Below are 20,911 nucleotides of genomic sequence, written 5' to 3' on the forward strand. Positions count from 1 at the left end.
AAAAGCTAGTCTACCACACAAAAAAGGTAATACTACATAAAACTATTTATATACAGACTCTGTGTATAGTGTGTAACTAGTATGCGGTGCTTTGGTTAATCCAGACATCAGATACATGTAGTATGTGCAGTAAAATAAATATGCAGCGATATGGGTGAGAAACCAGTGAACAAGGAGCTGAAAGGTGGATGCCACGCATACAAAGGATAATTCCTCTGGTTTAAAACTGGAATAATGTTAGGCAGAGTATATGTAGACATGTCCATCACTGTGTATGTGAAGGTGAACCCTCAAACTATGTTCTATATTTATGGCAAGAGATCAAGTTCCACACCAGCAAAAGGTGAGGAAAAAGGACAATGATTAATTGAACTCACCTGAACGTTCTGGAGACCCGGGATACTGGCCATGGCCCCCTGCAAACTTGCCAGACTAAGTCCCTGAAGATTAAGATTAACGCTCGACAGTGGAGGACTTGAGAGTGGCGAAGGAGTTGCAGGAGGTTTAGGTGATGCTGACGGGAAATGGGTTTGCTGCTGCTGTTGATTCTTCGGTGAAGGAGACTGTGATAGGAACTGACTTTTAGGTGACGGCGAACTGAACGGTTGAGCGTTAGGACTCGATGATGGCAGAGGTGTGAAGGAGGAAGGAGGATTTGTCCCTGAGGTAGATGATGATGCTGTGAGTCTCTCAAGGAGAGATGACACTGATGAGCCTGAACCTGGAATTGGATGGTCTGCAGAAGGTGTTCCTGTAATAAACACAAAATATAACAGTATGTATTATTTATCAGCAGAACCAGAGAGTAGCTGCCATTATGCAGAAAGAATTAAGCTGGAAACCGGTTGATTGTTTGCAGGTTTCCATCTATACATCTAAAGGAACTAATAAACTTCCGTATGTGACAATAATAACCATTAAGAACTATTTATTTAGTGTTCTGTCTGACGACAGGTCCATATGAACAGGATCCTTCCATCCTTTTCTCGGACTGGGACCTGTTCATATACGTTCTTGGCAGATGATCCAGAAGTGGTTTGCCATTGCCTTCTTCTGTGTGTGAATGGAGTAATTGTTGGGATGCCACGGAGGAAAACTCCGTGTTGCCTAGACCACGGCCTTGCCCAACACAAGTTATAAATTCGGGCACCGCCGGGAATCGAACCCGAGACCCCAGGATTACAAGGCCAGCGTTCTAACCGCTAGACCACCGTGGCGGTCATTAAGAACTACAAACACTAAAGCGAACTGTGGGTCATGACAACTGTTGCCATACCCAGAAGGCAGTGGTGTTACAGCCAGTCATGCAAACCATAAGGCCAAAAATCCCTTAACAGCATGGATATAGTTATAATAATTTATGCAGACAACACACACATATATACATAATTCTGTTAATAGATTACTAAAAGGCACTGTTCTGGCAATTGCAAGGAAGGACTGATGGAAAACCACAATGAATATTTTGATAGATGGTGTCCCATTCAATGTTCAAACTCGATACTCCCATACATGTCAGATGCATTACCCCTGCTCCAGCCTTCTCAGTAATAAATGTTTAATAGAGAAGAGAGTAGTATAGAATATTAGGAAAGAATGCCTGAAGAAACATCATCAAAATCCCCACATATTTTTATTGTGGTGCACTAACTTTCGTGCAACTGCTTCATGGGTATGCTACAACAACCATATAGGGGCTAGAAGGTCATGAAAGATATTTTTCTACTCACGGAATGGAGGTGAATTGACAAAAGTATTACACTACATTGTTATGCTATAATGTTACTGTTTACAGTGTACTGTTTACTTATAAGATTAAGTTTTAAACAACAACACAAAGGAACACAAAGGTGAGGCTACTTTGTAGTGCTTTATTATGTTGAATTTCTGTAAGGTATTTTGGTACTGTAATAGACAATTTAAATAAAAAATATGTGCTAACAAAGGCTTTGACTTGTTTAGCCCTCGGTGGACTAGTGGTTAGCGTACTCGCCACTGGACCCAAGGTTCATGGGTTCAAAGCCAGCGGTACCATGTCATAGATTTATGGCATATAAAAGAACCTTACAAGAATGAACAAGATGTTTCGTAAGCAAAATTGTAACCCAAGTCTATCCTGATTTGCTACTAGATGGTTCCAGTAGACAAATCAGGATTGAGTAGAAATTGTGCAAACGCATTGGGCTTGTCACTCACTACTCATAAATGCACACTTCAAAAAGACAAAGAACCTCCCACACGGGAGGAGGCCAAGGCTCGGGTTTGGGCTGTTGCGCCATAGAAAGAAAGAATAGACAAATCATTTCAACAAAAAATATTGCCAATAAAGGTTTTGACTTGTTTAACACTTGCAGAATATAATTTTCTGTAAGTCCTTGCACTTTAATGTCTAAAGTGACAGATGTCCATCATTTCTTGGAATAAATAAATATTTGTGTTCATAAAACACAAGACATGGTAGCCCCATCTCTGGCACTGCCAATCATATCTGTCATCCCACTTGCCACCTACCACATCCCCTATATAAGGCTTCCAAAAAATACCCAACCAACATATTCACATGAAGACGGCGACTGCAATGTTTGCAAAAATGTTGGACAACTTTTCGACATTTGACGTGACTCATCCCTGAAACCCAAAGTTTTGCACTGACCTCCAGTTGTGAAAACCTAAGGACAAGAATTCAACAGCAACCATTTACCTGCTAAGAGAGCGGAAAGTCCAGGCATTGACAAGCCAAGGTTAGACCCAGTTGTTGATGTATTTGTATCAGCTGTAGTGTTCCCTAGCGAAGTCAACGACAGTCTTCTTGAAGCTGGTGAGGAACTGAGGAGTCTACTTGAATGGTTCAATGTTACAACCTGCTGAGATGTTGCCTTACTCGCACCTGTAAGAATAACAAACAATTATTTCCCATAACAATAATCTAGTTCCATAAGCACATATGTAATTATCTTAATAAAAAGTATAAATTAAATAAATAATCATGTCTTATATGATTTATAAATAAATATAGAACCAATAAATTCTGATGTGAAATCTGTCAAATCTAGCAGAGTATATACTGAACCTTTGTGGCATGTGTGAAATATGATGTTACTGTAAGCGAAGTACATAAATTACAAATGTTTAAAACTGAAATGATCAGAAAAATATCTGGGCCTGAGAACTGTGGCTAGCACGGAGAAGACAAGAGATACAGACACAATTTTGCTGTGAAATCCTCTTGGAAAATGTAAAGCTGGAACAATGAGAAGGCGATGGGAGAATTTCAGAGAGACAGGCTGTAACAAATGGAGGTATATAGAACTCGTTCAGAATTGCGTCCAATGGTCAACATTGGTATAAATAATCTTGCATCTTCATGTTCTGCTATTGAAGTGCTAGTCTGTTACTAGGCATTGTTCCTTTGTAGCATTGTCTTTTAATGTTTTCTCTATGTGTTTTCACTGTTTATAAATGTAGGCACATGCATGCACCACTCACACGGTAAGATTGACGCACACACAAATTATAAAATCACAAGCATCTTTCCTCACATAATACAAACTGCAAGCTAAAAATCATCTCTTCCACATGAATTTCATAGCTGGCTATCCAGTTTCACGGCATTTTCATGATTATCAATGCGTATGCATCTTGAATAAAATTTTACAGACCTGCATTTGCTGTAGTAATAGGAACAGAAGAAACTCCCACATTGGATGTTTGTAATGCGGTGAACCCTTGACTCTTGGATGAGATGGTAAAGGCCTGTTGTGTTTGTGATGCTGGTGTTGTTGTTGCGGGAGGTGAAGCAAGCTGAGAAGCCAGAGACGAGAGTGTCACTCTCACTGGTTGCTGCTGCTGCTGCTGCCCCGTTGCATTATTCTGAACTAATGTATTCCCACTTGTAATACTATTATTAGGTAATGTACTATGGTTCACCAAACGTGGATTAAGAAGATTTAATGTCATTTTTCGGGCAAGAATTTTCTGACTGATGGCTTGAGCAGTAGCTGGATTCACATTTGTATTAATGTTTGCCACTGTGGATTGTGAACTGTTCAGAAGGCTTAGCATAGCAGAATTGTTTGAACTGCTTGTTACTTGAACTGAATTTGCAACAGATGATCCAACACCACTGGTGGTACCAGAAACAGCGACGGTTGTAGACGCTGTAGCAGCATTTGAATTTGCCTGTGCTGCCGCTGCTGCTGCTGCCGCCGCTGTCAAAACAAACATATATAGTAAAATACTACTTATGACTACTTACAGGCAATACACATAAATACATTGAGTTTGCTATTTTATAACATTGTATCAATTCTGAGGTTATGTAACACTGAATAAGAAATGTCCAAATGAGTATCAATGATTACTCAGGTGATATGGGAAGAAGACATCACAGCATATTTCAAGGTGTTATATTTATATCAGTATTTGCATGGAAGGACTAAGTAAAATCATGAACAATATATCAGGACATCCACTCCTAGCCCAGAATTCAAACTAGCTTTCTCCAACATTCAAACCAATACTTTGTCATGAAAACCTACCATCTCACATGAAGTAACTCTGTATATTAAACATAAAGATAGCAGAAAAATTTAAGTAGCAGGATGCTTCATGGTTTGCATTCTTAACCATGAATTATGCAGGTTATATAACAGTATTACATAAATTACAGACATCATGCAGCATTGAAAGAGATAAGAATGATTATAAATTATGAATAAATAAGAGTGATTTAAGAAAACATGGTCATGGACTATTTAAAGGTATAGATATTGGCAAACTATTTGATGTATGAGTGACTGATATGAGTGGCTCATAATGGTCGCGGTGAAAGTCTCAGTCATGCAATGGAAAAAACACATCTCAGATTTGTTATTGACAGCATTTTAAATTGTGCAGTTGGGTCCATAGTGTGAGTTACATGAATATTCTGTTTGTGTTTTAAGATTTTGTTTTACTGACAAAGAGTATTATATTTTTATTCAAGTGGCACACTTCCTGAGGACAACATAATTTGAATAAAGGTAGAATCACTATTAATTTCCTAGAATTGTGACATCACCCACATGCCAAGTACTTTGATGATATCTTTACTATAATAGCATTCACCATAACATATGAGTAATATAATGAAATCAATAACAACAATTGCTGATATGTCATCCTAGATTCAAAATGGGCACCCCCTTAATGCAAGTAAGACATATTGATTGATTATATGCAACAGAAAACCACTTTCTATGCACCCATCAGATTGAATAGTGATAAAAACTAATTCTTTGGCACAATCAGAGCAAAGAAAAGGTTAAATATGTATAATTTCTAAAGCATGAAAATTAAAAATTTAAGAGAACAAATGACAATCGACTTACCAGCAGCCTGCTGTTGAAACTGTTGTGCCGAGTTCATTAAGCTGGTGACTAAAGCACTGATGGCTGGGTTGGTTATGTGACGGGGACCACTTGAGGAGGATTTCTGAACCTGACTAGGTGCTGGCTGCAACGACAACTGCATCTGAGGCTGCTGTTGCTAAAATAAAACGATACAGCAAACATCTGTACAATTATATGTAAACATCTGACCTATAATAATTATGTTCATTGTTCTCAAGGCTAGCCATATTTTTCACATAACTTCACATGTCCAAAACATTGCTGAACATTTATCAAGAAGGCTCATCATATAAAAAACTTACACCACATTTATACTAAATTTTGTATTCACTTATATATATATATTTCATAATTATACTAATTATCTTAATGTTATATCTGAAGGAGTCCAGCATATAAATAGTTTTCCAGTCTAATGTTGGAGTCCTCGCAACAAACAAAAATGAAGAAAGTAAATGAAATTTAGTCCTTGTGGTTTGTCATATGTTAAAAAGAAGGATTTTAAAGGAAATCCTGTGTCACATCAATTCAAACATTGGGAAGTCACATCTCACTTTATTTTAGCAACAATGTTACTAAAACAAAGTAAATCTCATATAACAAACTCACAATCTCTCTCTTGAACAAGGTTATTCTTAAGAAGCTGATAGTAAATTTTACGGAGCACAAGGATTCATTACCATGTTCACACGAGTCTGTCACTGCACCAGATGAATTCAGTACACAACCTCCATCCTATTTTCCTATGATCCATTTTAATATTATCCTCCCATCTACTCACAGATTTTCTTCTGAATGGTGTTTTCTTTTAAATTGTCTTTAAAATGTGTCCTGAAAACCTTATACAGACATCCTGGACATTCCAAGTTCTAAACCTTATGTCCATTTTCTGCTGCTTAGATTTTTCTGACTCAATTGAAGTCTGCAGTTACACGTAACATTTTGTAACAAGTTAGCTTTTAACAGTAAGGAGTTTCAGCCCAATCCCCGAGCTGGAGGACCACCCCTTTTTGACTGTCACCAAAAGCCTGTGGTGAGTTCACACATAAATAAAAGTATTCTGGTTCCTAGAACCATTTACCTTGCATTTGATCTCTTCTTCAACAGTGAATAAAAAATGATACTTTGTTGTTCTGAATACATTAAGTACATCAAGTATGGACTTCATATTTTGTTACCCAATGCATCAGACTACCAGACCAGTGACAATAAAAGCACCAACAAATATTTATATTTTAAAAATAACAAAAATTCCTAAGTAGGATATAAGGTTTTCACAGCAGAAAAATTCCTGTTGTAAATATAGAGTCTAACCTACTGAAATCATGCTGAAATCACAAATTACTTAAATATTTAAGTAATGTATTTAACTCTATATAATTTTGATAAACAGACTGTTTCCATATTACTTTCACCCAAGTTAAAGTGTGAATACCAATATAATACTTAAGGTTTGTATTCAGAAGGCAACTGTAAATCTAAATGAAAAGACCAACTATCCTTCATTAATCCTTCCACAATTGAGAGAATAACTGTTCTTGCTTCATCTCTCCCAGTAAACAATTCACAAGAATTCAAACTGACACAATAAAACCTCTGAAATTGACAAGCCTCTCAAACGAACACAAATGGATGACCACAAATTCAGTGGTTTAATATGGTAGCTCCAAAAATTTCCACGACATGTGTCAAACTTTGCATGCGGCAGCACTGATAAATCCTCAAAATGCAGCTGCACACCTCCACGTAAGCTCTTACAACTGTTCAAAAGATTGCTGTCTTCTGGGTTGCGCTGTGTAATCTGGTAGAAGTATACCAACGTTTCAGAGGTCTTTGCCCTGCTGATGGAGGCGGCAAGCACCTCTGAAACATTGGTAAATGTTTGCCAGACTATACTGTGCAGCATTCCAGAAGACAGTAATCTTCATACTTCCAGCTGTTAGAACCGGAAATCTCAATGATTTGTAACAATACTTGATTCAATGCATTGCAATAACATTGGATATTATATTATCTGAGATTTATTCAATATATAAAGCATTTAAAGAATTTGATCTAATCCTGATTTCATGTGATTGGTTTTCATTGTAGTGACAGATACTGATTTAGTGCTTTTTATTTACAAAATAAGTGGCACTAATCTATGACTTAATTTGACTTCACATATCTCTTCAGCGTTCCAAGTGTTTTGGATTGACCAAATCAAAAATAAACACAAAAAACATATTTTTGTATAATGATAACTAATTGCTTGAAGAAAGGTGTACAGCCAGCTTCCAAAATATCTTGTATATTGAATACACCTCAGACAATAAGCAATGTGTAATATAATATTGGCATAATCCAACAGTCACTCTTGAATGTAATTAAATTTACCAGAGAAAATTAAATACTCTTTTAAGCTATTATGAAATTGTCACAGACATGCACCGTGAAAACATATTCTCTTCCACACATTGTTCATTATTCAAAATGGAATATGATAATGGCACAGAAGAAGTAAACTTGCAGTTCTTTTATAAATCAGTTACCATATCAAACATATAAAAAATCAGAAAATGTATTAAAGTTTTGGTAATAATCTTATTTACACATATACAGAGTGACTGAAAAGTCACACAACCCATATTAAACTATTTATTTATGGCTGCAATTCAAGACAATTCAACTGCATTAAGAAACACAGAATAATACCTTGGCTATACAAGAGCTCACACAGATTATTTCATGTTGGAACCTGCTCACGCCAGTCTGTCAGTCGTCTTCAAACAGTCAAAGTGCAAGAATGTCTTTTTCACAGTGTTCATTGTCAAACACTACCCGGCATTTCATTCTTACTTAACTTGCAAGAATAAGTTTAGGGACACATTTAATGATTCTCCCATGCCAAACAAATTGACAATATTTTGTCTGGAAAATTGTTTCCATGGCACAGGAACTCATTAACGGATTGCATCAAATACGAGGAAAAGAATGAACGCACACATCCCTGAACATGGTGGACATTTCCAACACTTATCGTCATTTGTTTTCTGATTTCAATGTAATTTATTTTTTGACAGACAGATCAGGAATGGGTTTTGTGACTTTCCAATTGCCCTGAATTTTTATATGATGAGCTATTTTTGAAAACTTTTATAAAACTGAATTTGATGCATATGGACACTAACAGTGTGCATCTATCCACTTTAGTAAATATATATAATATGTATATAACAGACAGAAACATACTGATGTCAATGATGGTGCAGAACCATTGTTGACAGAACTCTGTGATGTAACACCAGCCATCGAAGACACACCGACTCCCGTTCCCACTGCTGTCGATACTGATGTCAGAGAATTCGTAACATTTGGCAACACTATATTAGTTCCTGCAATGTTCGGTGCAACGACTGTTCCGTTTATAACATTTGCTGGTGTCGCAGTAGATAAATTGTTAATGGAAGAATTACTTACATTAGCAACACTGGTAATGTTCGTCACAGGCGGTGGCGACACTATCGAATTATTAAGACTTAACACTTGAGACTGATGAGCGTGTAAATGTTGACTTTGAAGTTGCTGAGTTTGTACCTGAATCTGATGGGCTGGACTATGATTTGAGGCTTGCATATGCAGATGATGGGCATGAACAGAAGTCTGTATCTGACTTGCAGCTTGCAACAGCTGATTTTGCTGGGGAACAGTTTGTTGGTTTTGAACCTGAATTGTATTTTGCACTTGAACTTGTAGTTTCTGAGCCTGGGCCTGTGCCTGCTGTGCCGCACGGGCGTTCCTGTCCCTCATGCTGGTTGTACAGGTTACTCTTGTAGGCTGGCCAGGAACAATGTGGGTTATTCTAACTGACTTACGGCCCTCCTCAGTAAATATCTCAGTAAACTGCTGGATGTAACGGTTGGCCTGAACTCTTGTTCCAAGGTAAAATCTATAAAACGTAAACATAAAATAATGCTCTATGGATGTAAACTCAGATCAAAATGGCTGACACAAGCAAGGGGCATAGATATATATACACACACACAGACGCATGCACGCACATACATACACACACAAATAATGTCTGCTTCATGCTTGAAGTAAATGAATACTTTATACATCAAATCTCTGAAGCTGACAGTCTCACGAGGGCACAAGACAGTAAATGCACAGAAGCATCCAAAACTAAGCCACCACTGTTTGTGTCAGTCAATTTAGACCAATGGTACGCAACCTTTTTTGTTCGCGTACCCCCAGATATAATTTCTCTTCAACTTTGTACCCCCAAAGTTGTTGGTGTATAATTCAAGTTATACATAGTATATAATCTACATCTGAAATAAATTAAATAAATTATATTACTGATTATTCAGTGTTTATCATAATTTTTTTTTTTTTTTTTAAATTTCACGTACCCCCTAAGATGTCTTTGCATACTCCAGGGGTTACACGTCCCCAGGTTGAATACCACTGCTTTAGACAATACAGTAATAGAGAGACAGTACAAAAATCAATGATTTTGGTTTCACAGCAAACACTTTGAAGCTGCAGCTTCAATAAATAATATTTAAAACTTCCCTCCTACCCCAAAGAAAACAAAGAATCTCAAATTACAAAGATAAACTGCTTGCTGCTGTTTAAGGAAATACTCACTATTCACTGTGATATTCATACAAAACTCATGAAACAACCAACGCAAGAACACTTTGCAGACAAAATTTAAAAAAAACATTGAATATTAAAGAAGGTGGTATATATAATTGCCACTGGGTTTTAAAGTTTTAATATAATAAAACAGTAATAATGAGTATATTCAGAAACCTTAATGTATTCACGTGGGGGGGAGGCACCTCCTTGCATCTGTTGCTATTGCAGTAGCATGCACAAGCACAAGAAACCAGTTTATTTTGTTGTGTTAGATTTAAAAGGTTGTATATTTACTTCTTGTTTGACAGCAAAAACTCAACTGACCCTTAACACATTAGGCACTGTGACAAACCAAAAATTGTCTCAGTAAATTAAACAAAGACAAATGGTCAAATTTCTGAACATTATGTGGCATGGACTGAAGGTTTCTCTGCATAAAGCTATGAATGTTCCACAAGACTCTCTTAGATAATATACAACATACTGCAAGCACTGGAAATGTGAACAAAATCTGCCAGATAACTTTTAAGTATTATTTAGATAAACTTTGGGCTACAGAGAGTTAAATAATATACACTACAGTGTGGTCAGCTAGGGTGTGAATGTGTTAACATCAGTTAAAACATGTTTAGACAGAAATAAATGTTTCAGTATTAAGGCAGTAAAATAAATAATTAGATAAATAAGTAAACATAAATATGTCAAAACACAAAATGATGTCATAACATATATAGCAATTCAAAATTCCACAAATGCTAAAAGACAATAGTTACATTTTACATATATTACAAAAATATTCACAATTATAATATAAAAACATATTTCAAGCCAACATAATTTCAGTCAATGCATGAACAAAACTTAGGTAAGAAGTATACAAATAAATTACAAACCATAGAAATGCAACACTTGAAAACCAGTGAAAGATAGAATGGAAAATGACAGAATAAGATAACAGATATGAAATTTATGAAATGGAAATAAACAGAATGAAATTACCTAGTTTCATTCACAGAACACAATAATGTGGATTACATTTCGGAAGAAAGAATACAAGGGTAAAAAACATCAAGCTAGCAGGTGTCAGCACCTACCGAATATGAAGCAGAAACTGCAAATAAACAAAATATATAGAAATTTATAAGTTCTTACTTGCACGCAGTGCCATTATCCTCATTTTGTTTGTAGTCTCTGTCCACATACAGCTCTCCCAGGTATTCAGCATTGGATAGCCGCTGAAAAATGGAGAGCTTAATGTGGTTTATTTTTCCTTCAGGACTTTCAGATTCCAGAATATACTCCTCAACAAGCTGAGGAGAGCAGTCATTTGTTTCGCGAGGACGTTCGTATGCTCGGGCAAACCTCATAACGTCCACGCCACCTTCAGGTACAGTGAGATCTGGCATCGTAGAGTCCAATGGAGAAGTAGGAGAGGGATGAGGCACTGGCAAGCCATTTTCACATGGCTGAAAACAGACAGAACATAACAAATGAATGGGCAACATGAGGCAGCCTACTATTTCAAATTATAACACGCATGCAGATAACAAGTGTAGTCAGAAGGCAAGTACTGTGTGGTAACTAAGGATACATCAACTTTCTTAAGTTTAGTCAGAGTTTAATATTCAAAGAAATGTTCATATTATCACAACCATCTGTTTACAGTGATGAGTTATTTGCGAAGGGGATCCACTACCTGGTGTGTCAACAATATGCCTCCCTGAACGCCAATTATAAGTTTTTTTAATAGCCTCTACTCCTTTACCCAGAACACCCCCCAAATGGATTTCATTTGAACAAGCCATAAACAGAAATACAGTACATATGTATATACATATCTTTGATATTATGAGTTATGTACTTATTAGGACCATTGCTACAACTGTAATTTGTAGACTAACAGAATAATTAATTCAAGAAGAATGATCAATTGTATTAGTGCATAGAATAAATCTAATATCAATAAGAACTCATGTGTAATTACCAATTTAATTACAATATATAAAAAAATATACAGAAAAGTAAAACATACCTTCTTGAGCAGCTTACTATCAGAAACTGGTGTGTTATGAGTTTTTGCTCTCCATCGAGCGATGAAATCATGTAATTGCATGTCATGATGAAGACAGTGTTCCTCTAGTTTCCGCTTCCTGTTTACTGACACCTGCAAAATATAAAATGAGGTTATTACTTCAGTTAAATTTATCTACAAGTTCCACAAAATATTTTATTAAACTTTCACACACTTAAATTCAGCGACTCCAATAGTTACTTAATTACAGATATAAACATCATATTACATCATATGTAATGGTTGCAATGAAACAAATTGATTCTGCTAAGTACTTAATATGCCATCACAGTGGCTGCGTGGTCTGAGGCGTGGGACTCGTGTCACTTGGTCACTGGGACCATGGGTTCGAATTACACTCAAGGCAAGGATGTTTGTCCGCGTCTTTCTGTGTTGTGCTGTCCTGTGTACAGGTAGAGGCCTTGCGATGGGCCGATGACTCATTCAAGGAGTCCTACCAACTGTCTAATAGATCAAAGTCAGCAAAAGTTGGGACCCGCAGATGCTCAAGGCACTGAAGAACGGGTCACCTAAGTATCCTAAGTAAGTAAGTACTTAACACTGAAGTAGATCTGGCAATGAAATAAACTTCAGATTATCTACAATTTCTTTACTAAAATTTCTAAAAAAAACATTGTGTGGAACAGAAATTCAAAGCTGGTCAAAATGTTCTATATGTAACACCAAGCAAGAGAACCGTAAATGTGGGAGCCTAAAATCAGAATTTCACTGTACCGTTTCCGTAAGTGCCATAGTCACTATTTACAATCTCTATGATATAGCTTGTTACTATTTTGCTACCAACATTTAATAATCAATTACATTATGAAGATAGATACAGTACCTGGGAAAACTTCTTAGCACAACGCCTCAGAGGTCTGGTGTTTAGAGCATGACGATGGTACTGCATACGATTGCTAACAATAGAAACAGCAGGTGAAGGATCCAGACAGAGAGGACCCTGCGTTGCTAAAACTAGCTGACTCTCCAAGGCTAGCCTATCTTCTGCATTCCATTCACCATCAGCCGTCAACAAGTTCACATCACACAGAAGACTCTGCACAACATGAAAACAGTCAAAATTTAAACCAATCATTTTAAAACTAAAGGGAAACTAATGGTCTTAATTTAGATGGTTCTGGTTCTCATCCCGTATCAGATCTGTGTGTGCAGATTTTTCTGCTCGTAGACTGACGCCATCACCTCAGCCAAGATAAAAGCCAAACTATAGGTCTCCTGTGTTGACCATCAACTTCATAATCATCCCATCAATGGAGGTAAAAATCTACCCTATGGGAGACCCCATGAAAAAATCAAGTAAAGATACTGTGTGCCCTGGCTAAGGCTTAATGTAGCTTCCAAGTATGTCAGGCATATTAACACTGAGCCAGCATGCTCAGTATAATGTTAAACAGCGTTATGTACAATTTAATTTGAATATCTTTAGTCTCTACTAGAATATACTTGCCTGTGTGGTTGGTCGGAGGAGTACATGATGCGTATCACAAACATAATGCTTTCGGTAATCTCGAACTTCCGCTATGATACAACCGTTGTAAAACAATTCTGGGTTTGATGCTTCCAACAGATCGACAACCACCGGAGGTAACTCCTCATTATCAATGTAGTGGAGAAGTTCATCTTCATGATATGGCCAACGCATAGTTTCAATGACACTTTCAGTAGCACTGCCACTGCTATTACTTGAACTGCTAGTGCTAGTGTTTGCACAGGTGCTAGGATGGCTACCAGCTATAAAAAGAACACAATACTAGCTCTTTCACAAAGAAGCATGTACAGCAAATGAAACTGGGCTCAAATGAGTATGCATATGCTTACTAAGACATCAAATAATGTGCAGCTACTTTGATTGCCCAACAACATTGAAGGTCTAACTTATTAACCCTATGGATACCAGCCGGCCTATCCATCGGCCAAAGCAGTAGCTGTTAAGCCACGAATTCGGCCGATCCGTCACTACCTACCATATCTGATGTTTCAATTACATACAAGGCTCCCAGATGACAACACAAGACTGCATCAGATAGTTTATACCTTAGTTAATGTTTTACTCTACAGATCAATCCTCTAGGAAAACAAAAAAAATTTTTTTTTTGAACAAATGAAATTCGTTGAGCTCAGAAGTGGACCTCATGGCTTGCTTACAATGATTGCTTGTGGATTTCGCTGTATTTTTGCTAAGATAAGTGTTTAGTCTTGTAATTGTGTTTTTAGTTGACGTTTATATAGTGCTTATGATATCGTTTCGTTATTTTCCTTAGTTTATTGTATATAGATTTAGTTTTTTAGATTTCTCACTTCGGCAATGGCTGGTGCAATTTCAATAATTGATGGAGCCGATATTTTCAATTACTTGGATACAATAGATAGTGATAGTGACATTATTCCGGAAAGTGTGTCTGATTCTACTGAAAGTGATAATGACAGTGCTGCAGAAACAAAAGGCACACCTGCTGACACTATATCCGGCATTGAATTTCCGTGTGCATTGTTTTACAAAAAGTATTGTAGTTCAGGAAAAGATAACAGTACAGACCAAACTCATATCAAATTATGCAGAAAGAAATGTTCTTTCTTGCAGGATAAGTAATAAAGAAGGAAGACAAAACACAATTTATGATATTACCTCCTGAAAATGAATTTTTTTTGTAAATATTACATTTCAATATTTCAAATTTTTTTGTAAGCTAACTATAACATTAGGATATATGAGATATTTATTTTCCTAATCTACAGTATTTAGTGTATAAGTGTGATTTTTTTCATATGCATGTGTGTAAAATTCTTATCTTAGTGAATTTTTACATTTTAAGTTGTAAACACGTAAAAATTGGCCTGGGTGTTTTCAACAGGATTTCGCAAACAGGCTTCGGGGTTAAAAGGGTTAAGAAATAAAACTAATCACACTATAAATTCCTGCTGTACGCACAGAAATATGAAGGAAATACAGTTATATCACTCTTCAAGAAGTCTCTAAAATTCTTACCAATCTTGGACAAAACAAAATACCTGTATAATGATAAATTACATTGAGTTTATTGTAACTGTAAGCATATGACAAATCTCTGTCCCTAGCAGATATCAAGAAACATTTTAAACCACAGGGTTAATATCCACACAAAACCTCAGTCAGAATAGCCAATATTTAGACATAGATTTGAACCTGGGACCTTCTGAATATAATGTTGCAGTGCTAACCACTGGACTATAATGTCCATTAATAGCAATCATAAATCCCTTGGTCAAGAGACAGTCAACAACCATTAGTCATGTCACACGGCTCAACAGCAAACAAAAGTCAGATTCAATTCATAATATCAGAGCAATAAGAACAAAACTTTTCTGGTGTAATAGGTTATAAATCAATGAAAAAGTTGTCAGTGGAACCACGGTTCTGGAGAATTTGACGTAAATATGTCTATATGGAAAGGAATTTTATATACTGGCGTTATTCTAAATATTTCCTTCATACATGCTTTACATTTGAGATAAGTTTGATTAAGACATTGCTTATTTAACTTGAATTAGTTATGCTTAAGATATGTCTGTGGTAGCTGAATGTAATGTAATGTAAGGTAAGGTAAGGTAAGGTAAGGTAAGGTAAGGTAAGGTAAGGTAAGGTAATGTAAGGTAAGGTAAGGTTTATTTATTTGTAGTGTTCTGTCTGACGACAGGTCCATATATTATGAACAGGATCCTTCCAACCTCTTCAGGTTGTCAAGGACCTGCTCATACATATATACATTCTTGGCAGAGATGATCAGAAGTGGTTTGCCATTGCCTTCTTCTGTGTGTGAGTGGAGTAATTGTTGGGATGCCACGGAGAAACCGGGGAAGCCCCAGGAGGAAAACTCTGTAATGCCTAGACCACGGCCTTGCCCAACACAAGTTATAAATTTGAGCACCACCAGGTAAGGTTATGTACGGTAAGGTAATGTAATGTAAGGTAAGGTAATGTAATGAAATGTTTTATAGGTAACAACAATGCCGAGTAAACAGATGACGTTTCCTAGGTAACAAAAATGCCAAGTAAATAGATGTTCCTTAGGTAACCATTATTGTCGATTTGTTGATAAACAGATGAAGTTTCCTAGGTAACCATTGTTGTTTATTTATTGATAAACAGATGACGTTTCCTAGGTAACATAACAATGAAGTTACACTTTTTCGTTTCCCAGGTAACATAACAATGAAGTTTGACGTTTCCCAGGTAACATAACAATGTAGTTACACTTTTTCGTTTCCCTTTTTCGTAATACATTTTTGCCGAATGACCCTTCCTTATAGACGTATTTACGCCAAAAAACAACTGAATAATATGTAAAGGACAAACACTAAATTGACAATCAGTAGAGTTACAAAGTATGGCATGATTTAACCTCAAAATTCTTGTTGAAGTAAGTTTCCTTAAGAAAGCATGACATATGAAATGATGAGGAATGGTGGTACAAAATAACTAAAACCAAAGTTTATGTTGGTGTTTTACATTTCTACTAAAGACAAAACACAAATATTATAGGTGTAAATGCAGCTTCAATAATGAGGCAAAGAGAAGAAGGTAAACATTAATTATACCAGATTGACAGTAGATTATTTAATGATACTGTATCAACTGCGGCAATTATTTAGCACTGAATGATGTAAGAAGATGATCACATTTGGGAAACTTTAAAGGGTTGAAGGCAAAGCAGTTACAGTTAGCTTCCCAGCCAAGATTCCAATGGGGCATCTCACAAATACAAACCAGACACATTATTGAATTAGTGAACCTGTCAGATATTAACTGTTAATTATATATATATATATATAAAGTAAAACCTTCCTGCTACATGCCATGTAGGTCGTTTGGGGGGAGTGGAGGTACAGCTCCTACACTTTCTTGACCTCGACACTAGACGGGGGTAAGTGGTCAGTATCACACCCCAGTCACACTTTACCCCTGGTAAATGACCTCGTTACCCATTGGATAGGAGGCTGGGTGGGCCCCAGAGCCAGTCTGAATGCAGAGGCTAGAGGAAAAAATCTCCCCCCCCCTCTCTCTCTCTCACAATGTGTGACCCATACCTATTTTCTATAAAATTAACATGTTCTGAATTTTGACATAAGGTTAGCAGAGACATCTGGTGCATAAAGTCACACCCAACTCTACATATAGCCTAATCCTACTTACCTCCTGATTTACTGTGGATACGTATACCAATCGAGTAACCTTTGTTTCCGGGATACAGGTTTACTATCAGAGTATGTAGATGCTCGCGTTTCACAAGTTTGTCCAGGAGATGTGAGCAGGATTTAAGATGCTGAAACATAGACAAATCAAGCAAGTTTAAGAACACAAATTTTAATTACAAGGTCATCTGTAAAGATAACGTGAATGCTTTCTGTTGCCAGAAACTGACCACTGAACCTGAATCATTTATAGGCCATTATCAACAGCAGAATATGTTAACTTTTTCTTACCAACGGACACCCCAGTAATTAGATTTCAGGAAGAAGTATTACTTAATGACATGAACTTATATATGAGTGATGTCTGAAATTATACATTTATGGCAACATTTCTTCTTTTTAATATTTTCATATTAATAACATTTGCCAATTTCAATACTTCTGTACTTTAGCTGCTCCAATATATTGTATCCTTTTTCAAAATAATTTTAGAGATAAGATTTACAGTATACTCATATGAAGGTTACCAAAACTTCAGGAGATCATCAGTAACCAGTAATCAGTCATAGGGTTTGACACTATTTCATAGTCAGGTCTGAGATTAAAAACCTGTCCTATAAATCAGCTATTCTGAGATTTTTAATGATTTTCTTCATTTCACACTAGTCCTCTAAAATGTCAGCATCTATCTACAAGTCAAATCTTACAAGTCAGCACATCATTACTACCCAGAAGACCAACATAAAATGTTCTAAAAGTAAAATTTGTACCCTTATAAATAAATAATGGTGTCTATTGTTTGAAGATGGCTGTCTTCTGGGTTGTAGTGCCATGCAGTCTGGTACAAATTTACCAGCATTACTGAGGTCTTTGCTGCCTCCATCATCAGGGTGATGATGCCACTACAACCCAGTAGACAGCCATATTCAAACTCACCAATGCAAAAACCTCAAATCCTGATGAGTCTATTTATTTATATTACTATTTATAGTTTATTTCATGATGCCATCAGCATTCCAGACTACATAGCCTTGAATGAGAGGATGATAGTGAATAATTAATTGTAGAATGTGAAAGGAAATGGTAACAGTCTAATTTAAGGTTCTGCTCTGACATTTGCCTGTAAGGACTGAGGAAAAACACAGAAAACCTCACTCAGGATAGCTAGTCACTGGGACGAGATTTGAAACCAAAATCTCTCAAACACAAAGTAGGAATACCAACCACTTGACTATGATATTCAATAATGGCATCTATTATTGGGATAAATAGCAGCTACTTGGATGTAAATGAACTGTTATTGTAATTTATGTGTGAATTAACATGTTAACTAATTAGTTAACTAACTAGATGGCTTACCGAACCCGAAGCTTCATCACCGAATTAACCAAAGCCATCCAACGGACCCTGTCCTGGGCCAATAAAATCCAGTCTCCTTCAACTCCTATCTCCCATAGATCCCAACTGAGATTATCCTACCATCTAGGTCCAGGTCTCCCCAGCGGTCTCTTCCCCTCAGGCTTCCCAACCAATACCCGGTGCACACCTCTCGTCCCATCCATGTGTGCTACATGCACACAGTAAATTGTTAAGTTCTTGTGAAAGTAATTTGATTACATTTACCTTATCAGGTTGATGTGAGTCTCTGGAACATTCCTCCTCATAAAGTTCTCTCAGTTTCTGGTGAATTGAGAAAAATTCCTTGCCATTCTTCTCTTGGTACTGAGGCACAGACTGAGGGCACTTCTTTGCTATGTGCAATATGTGCTGGAGACAGAAAAATAACTGTTATTCATTGAATCAGTAATTAGTGAAGCTATACAAAATGTACCCTCATACTAAACCTGTGATACATCTTTACAGAACTGTGAGTAGTCAGATTAGGAAAATCACAATGGCTCATAAATAAAATCCAAATTCAGAGACAGGTATTCATGGTCACTTTATAGTAAAGCTGATTCAAAACTGCAATCAATACAAAAACCTCTGTTTTAATAATTTTTACTAAAAGTCTACATTAGTTTATACAGAACAGTTTATTTTATCAGTGTCTTATTACTATTCTCTAATAAAGCAGCTGATACAATATACAACTGTATTCTGCAATCAATCTCATTAAAAGTATTACAGTTTTTATAAATTTAAAAATATATCTTTTAACATTATAGTAAAAAGTTGAATAAGGTGGGACTAGTAACTACAACAAAGTATGAACTGACAAGCCCAAAAAAGGTTATGATAGTATGTAACGTTTGATAACTAAAAATAAAAACCGAATTAAAAACACATACACTGCAAGTTATTCCACTAAAACACTTAAAATTATGGGCACATATATTTTGTGAATAAAGATAATAACAGGCCATGGCCACTTTTCTGACTGACAAATCCATGTTCGTCAAACACTGAAATAAGTTTTTAAGTTTTAAAAAGTAGTTATAGAAAAAGGTTTTCTTACTTTTAAGCTGTACATGGTTGGATACTTACTTCAGCTTCCTCACATGCAGCCTTCAGGCTTTGCATCGTTGTCGTCTCTAGATATCACCATTCAGCTAACCAGAGAGGAGATTTCGATATTCACAACCGAAATGGGACCAATAAGACCCTAGAAGAAATTTTTTTGTTTATTGGAATAAATCCACATTTCCATATACTGAAGCCTAAGGGAAATGAAAGCATTTCTTCAAATGTATCTCAAACATGGTGTCTTACTATAACAAGGCAATTCTTATTTAGGCAATTAGGTCAAATGGCAGACATTTCAAAAGAACACCAAAACACTTAGCCATCAACACTGTAAAACCATAAGCACGAATATTAACATAACACATTAATATAAAAAAAACAGAAGCGAAGGTTACAAGTAACATTTCATGAATTAAACAATGTAGATAGTGAAGAGGCGGTTCAGGTCTAAACCCAAAATATTCTGCCCTTTCTATATAAATCTGCATTGTGTTTCTGCAGCAATTTAACAACAAAAATGCTGAAAGTGGTATGATATGTGTCACACTACTACCCCATAGCAGTTCTGTTCAAATAGCATGCACTTCACACTAAACAGAACAAAATCTGTAGCTTTTATAAGCTTAACGGGCGGATAATCAGTGTTCACTACTTTCAAATCTAAACAAAATAAGCATTTATCACATTTCAAGCAATCTGACAAGTGGGTGATCCTCCTCCTCTGACATTGCTTGTTAAGATAAATACCTCCTCACCATTCCTTTGCTGTGCGCTGTATAAAGTGATGATCTGAGGTGAAAAGGTTTCAAATTAACGGCTGTTATGATTCTTCTCAACATAAAATACACAACAAAAGCACCGACAGGTTTGCAATTTTACATGTCCCACCTTACGGTTGTCTGCTCTGGACGTCCTAAAGACGGCCATCAGCTGCCCGCAAAGAATGCACGGATTCTAACCCTAGTCTTCGGGTACAAATTATAACAAGTCTAGTATATTTTAAAATATGGTGGAGTACATTTAATGAACTGTTAATGCGAAACATTAAAAATTAATACCCTTGAAAACCTATGTTACACGTGAAAATTATCCGACGAATACCCAGTTTACAAACATACTGGGCCGATACTACCGATTCCTGCCGGTAAGTGTATGCGATTAGACTTTG

At 36.4% G+C, this 20,911-nt stretch overlaps 1 protein-coding gene across 8 annotated transcripts in view; it reads right to left on the bottom strand.

Moving 5' to 3' along the window:
* Spt20 (transcription factor Spt20 homolog) overlaps positions 1-20,882 on the bottom strand; it is a 46,717-nt gene extending 25,835 nt beyond the window's left edge. For 4 of the 8 annotated variants that reach the window (XR_002544115.2, XR_002544114.2, XR_015534924.1 and 1 more), the window contains exons 1-13: positions 20,499-20,881; positions 19,765-19,882; positions 18,901-19,044; positions 17,279-17,408; positions 13,556-13,839; positions 12,932-13,144; positions 12,049-12,180; positions 11,169-11,482; positions 8,622-9,318; positions 5,370-5,526; positions 3,660-4,208; positions 2,702-2,887; positions 378-751 (exon numbers count right to left, since the gene is read on the bottom strand). Coding sequence is in view for 5 of the 8 variants with exons in the window: in XM_022070559.2 (XP_021926251.1) it covers positions 378-751; positions 2,702-2,887; positions 3,660-4,208; positions 5,370-5,526; positions 8,622-9,318; positions 11,169-11,482; positions 12,049-12,180; positions 12,932-13,144; positions 13,556-13,839; positions 17,279-17,408; positions 18,901-19,044; positions 19,765-19,800 (3,216 nt within the window). In the remaining 3 variants the exon portion in view is untranslated. Of the gene's footprint in view, positions 1-377; positions 752-2,701; positions 2,888-3,659; positions 4,209-5,369; positions 5,527-8,621; positions 9,319-11,168; positions 11,483-12,048; positions 12,181-12,931; positions 13,145-13,555; positions 13,840-17,278; positions 17,409-18,900; positions 19,045-19,764; positions 19,883-20,490 lie in introns of all 8 variants that reach the window. The other 4 variants (XM_022070536.2, XM_022070569.2, XM_022070552.2 and 1 more) reach the window with 4 other exon arrangements.
* Positions 20,883-20,911: the final 29 nt, after the last annotated feature.

This window comes from Zootermopsis nevadensis, unplaced genomic scaffold (genome assembly GCF_977971745.1).
Source record: "Zootermopsis nevadensis isolate Lab colony 2312 unplaced genomic scaffold, Znev_1.0 Znev_ptg000012l, whole genome shotgun sequence".
NCBI lineage: Eukaryota > Metazoa > Arthropoda > Insecta > Blattodea > Termopsidae > Zootermopsis > Zootermopsis nevadensis.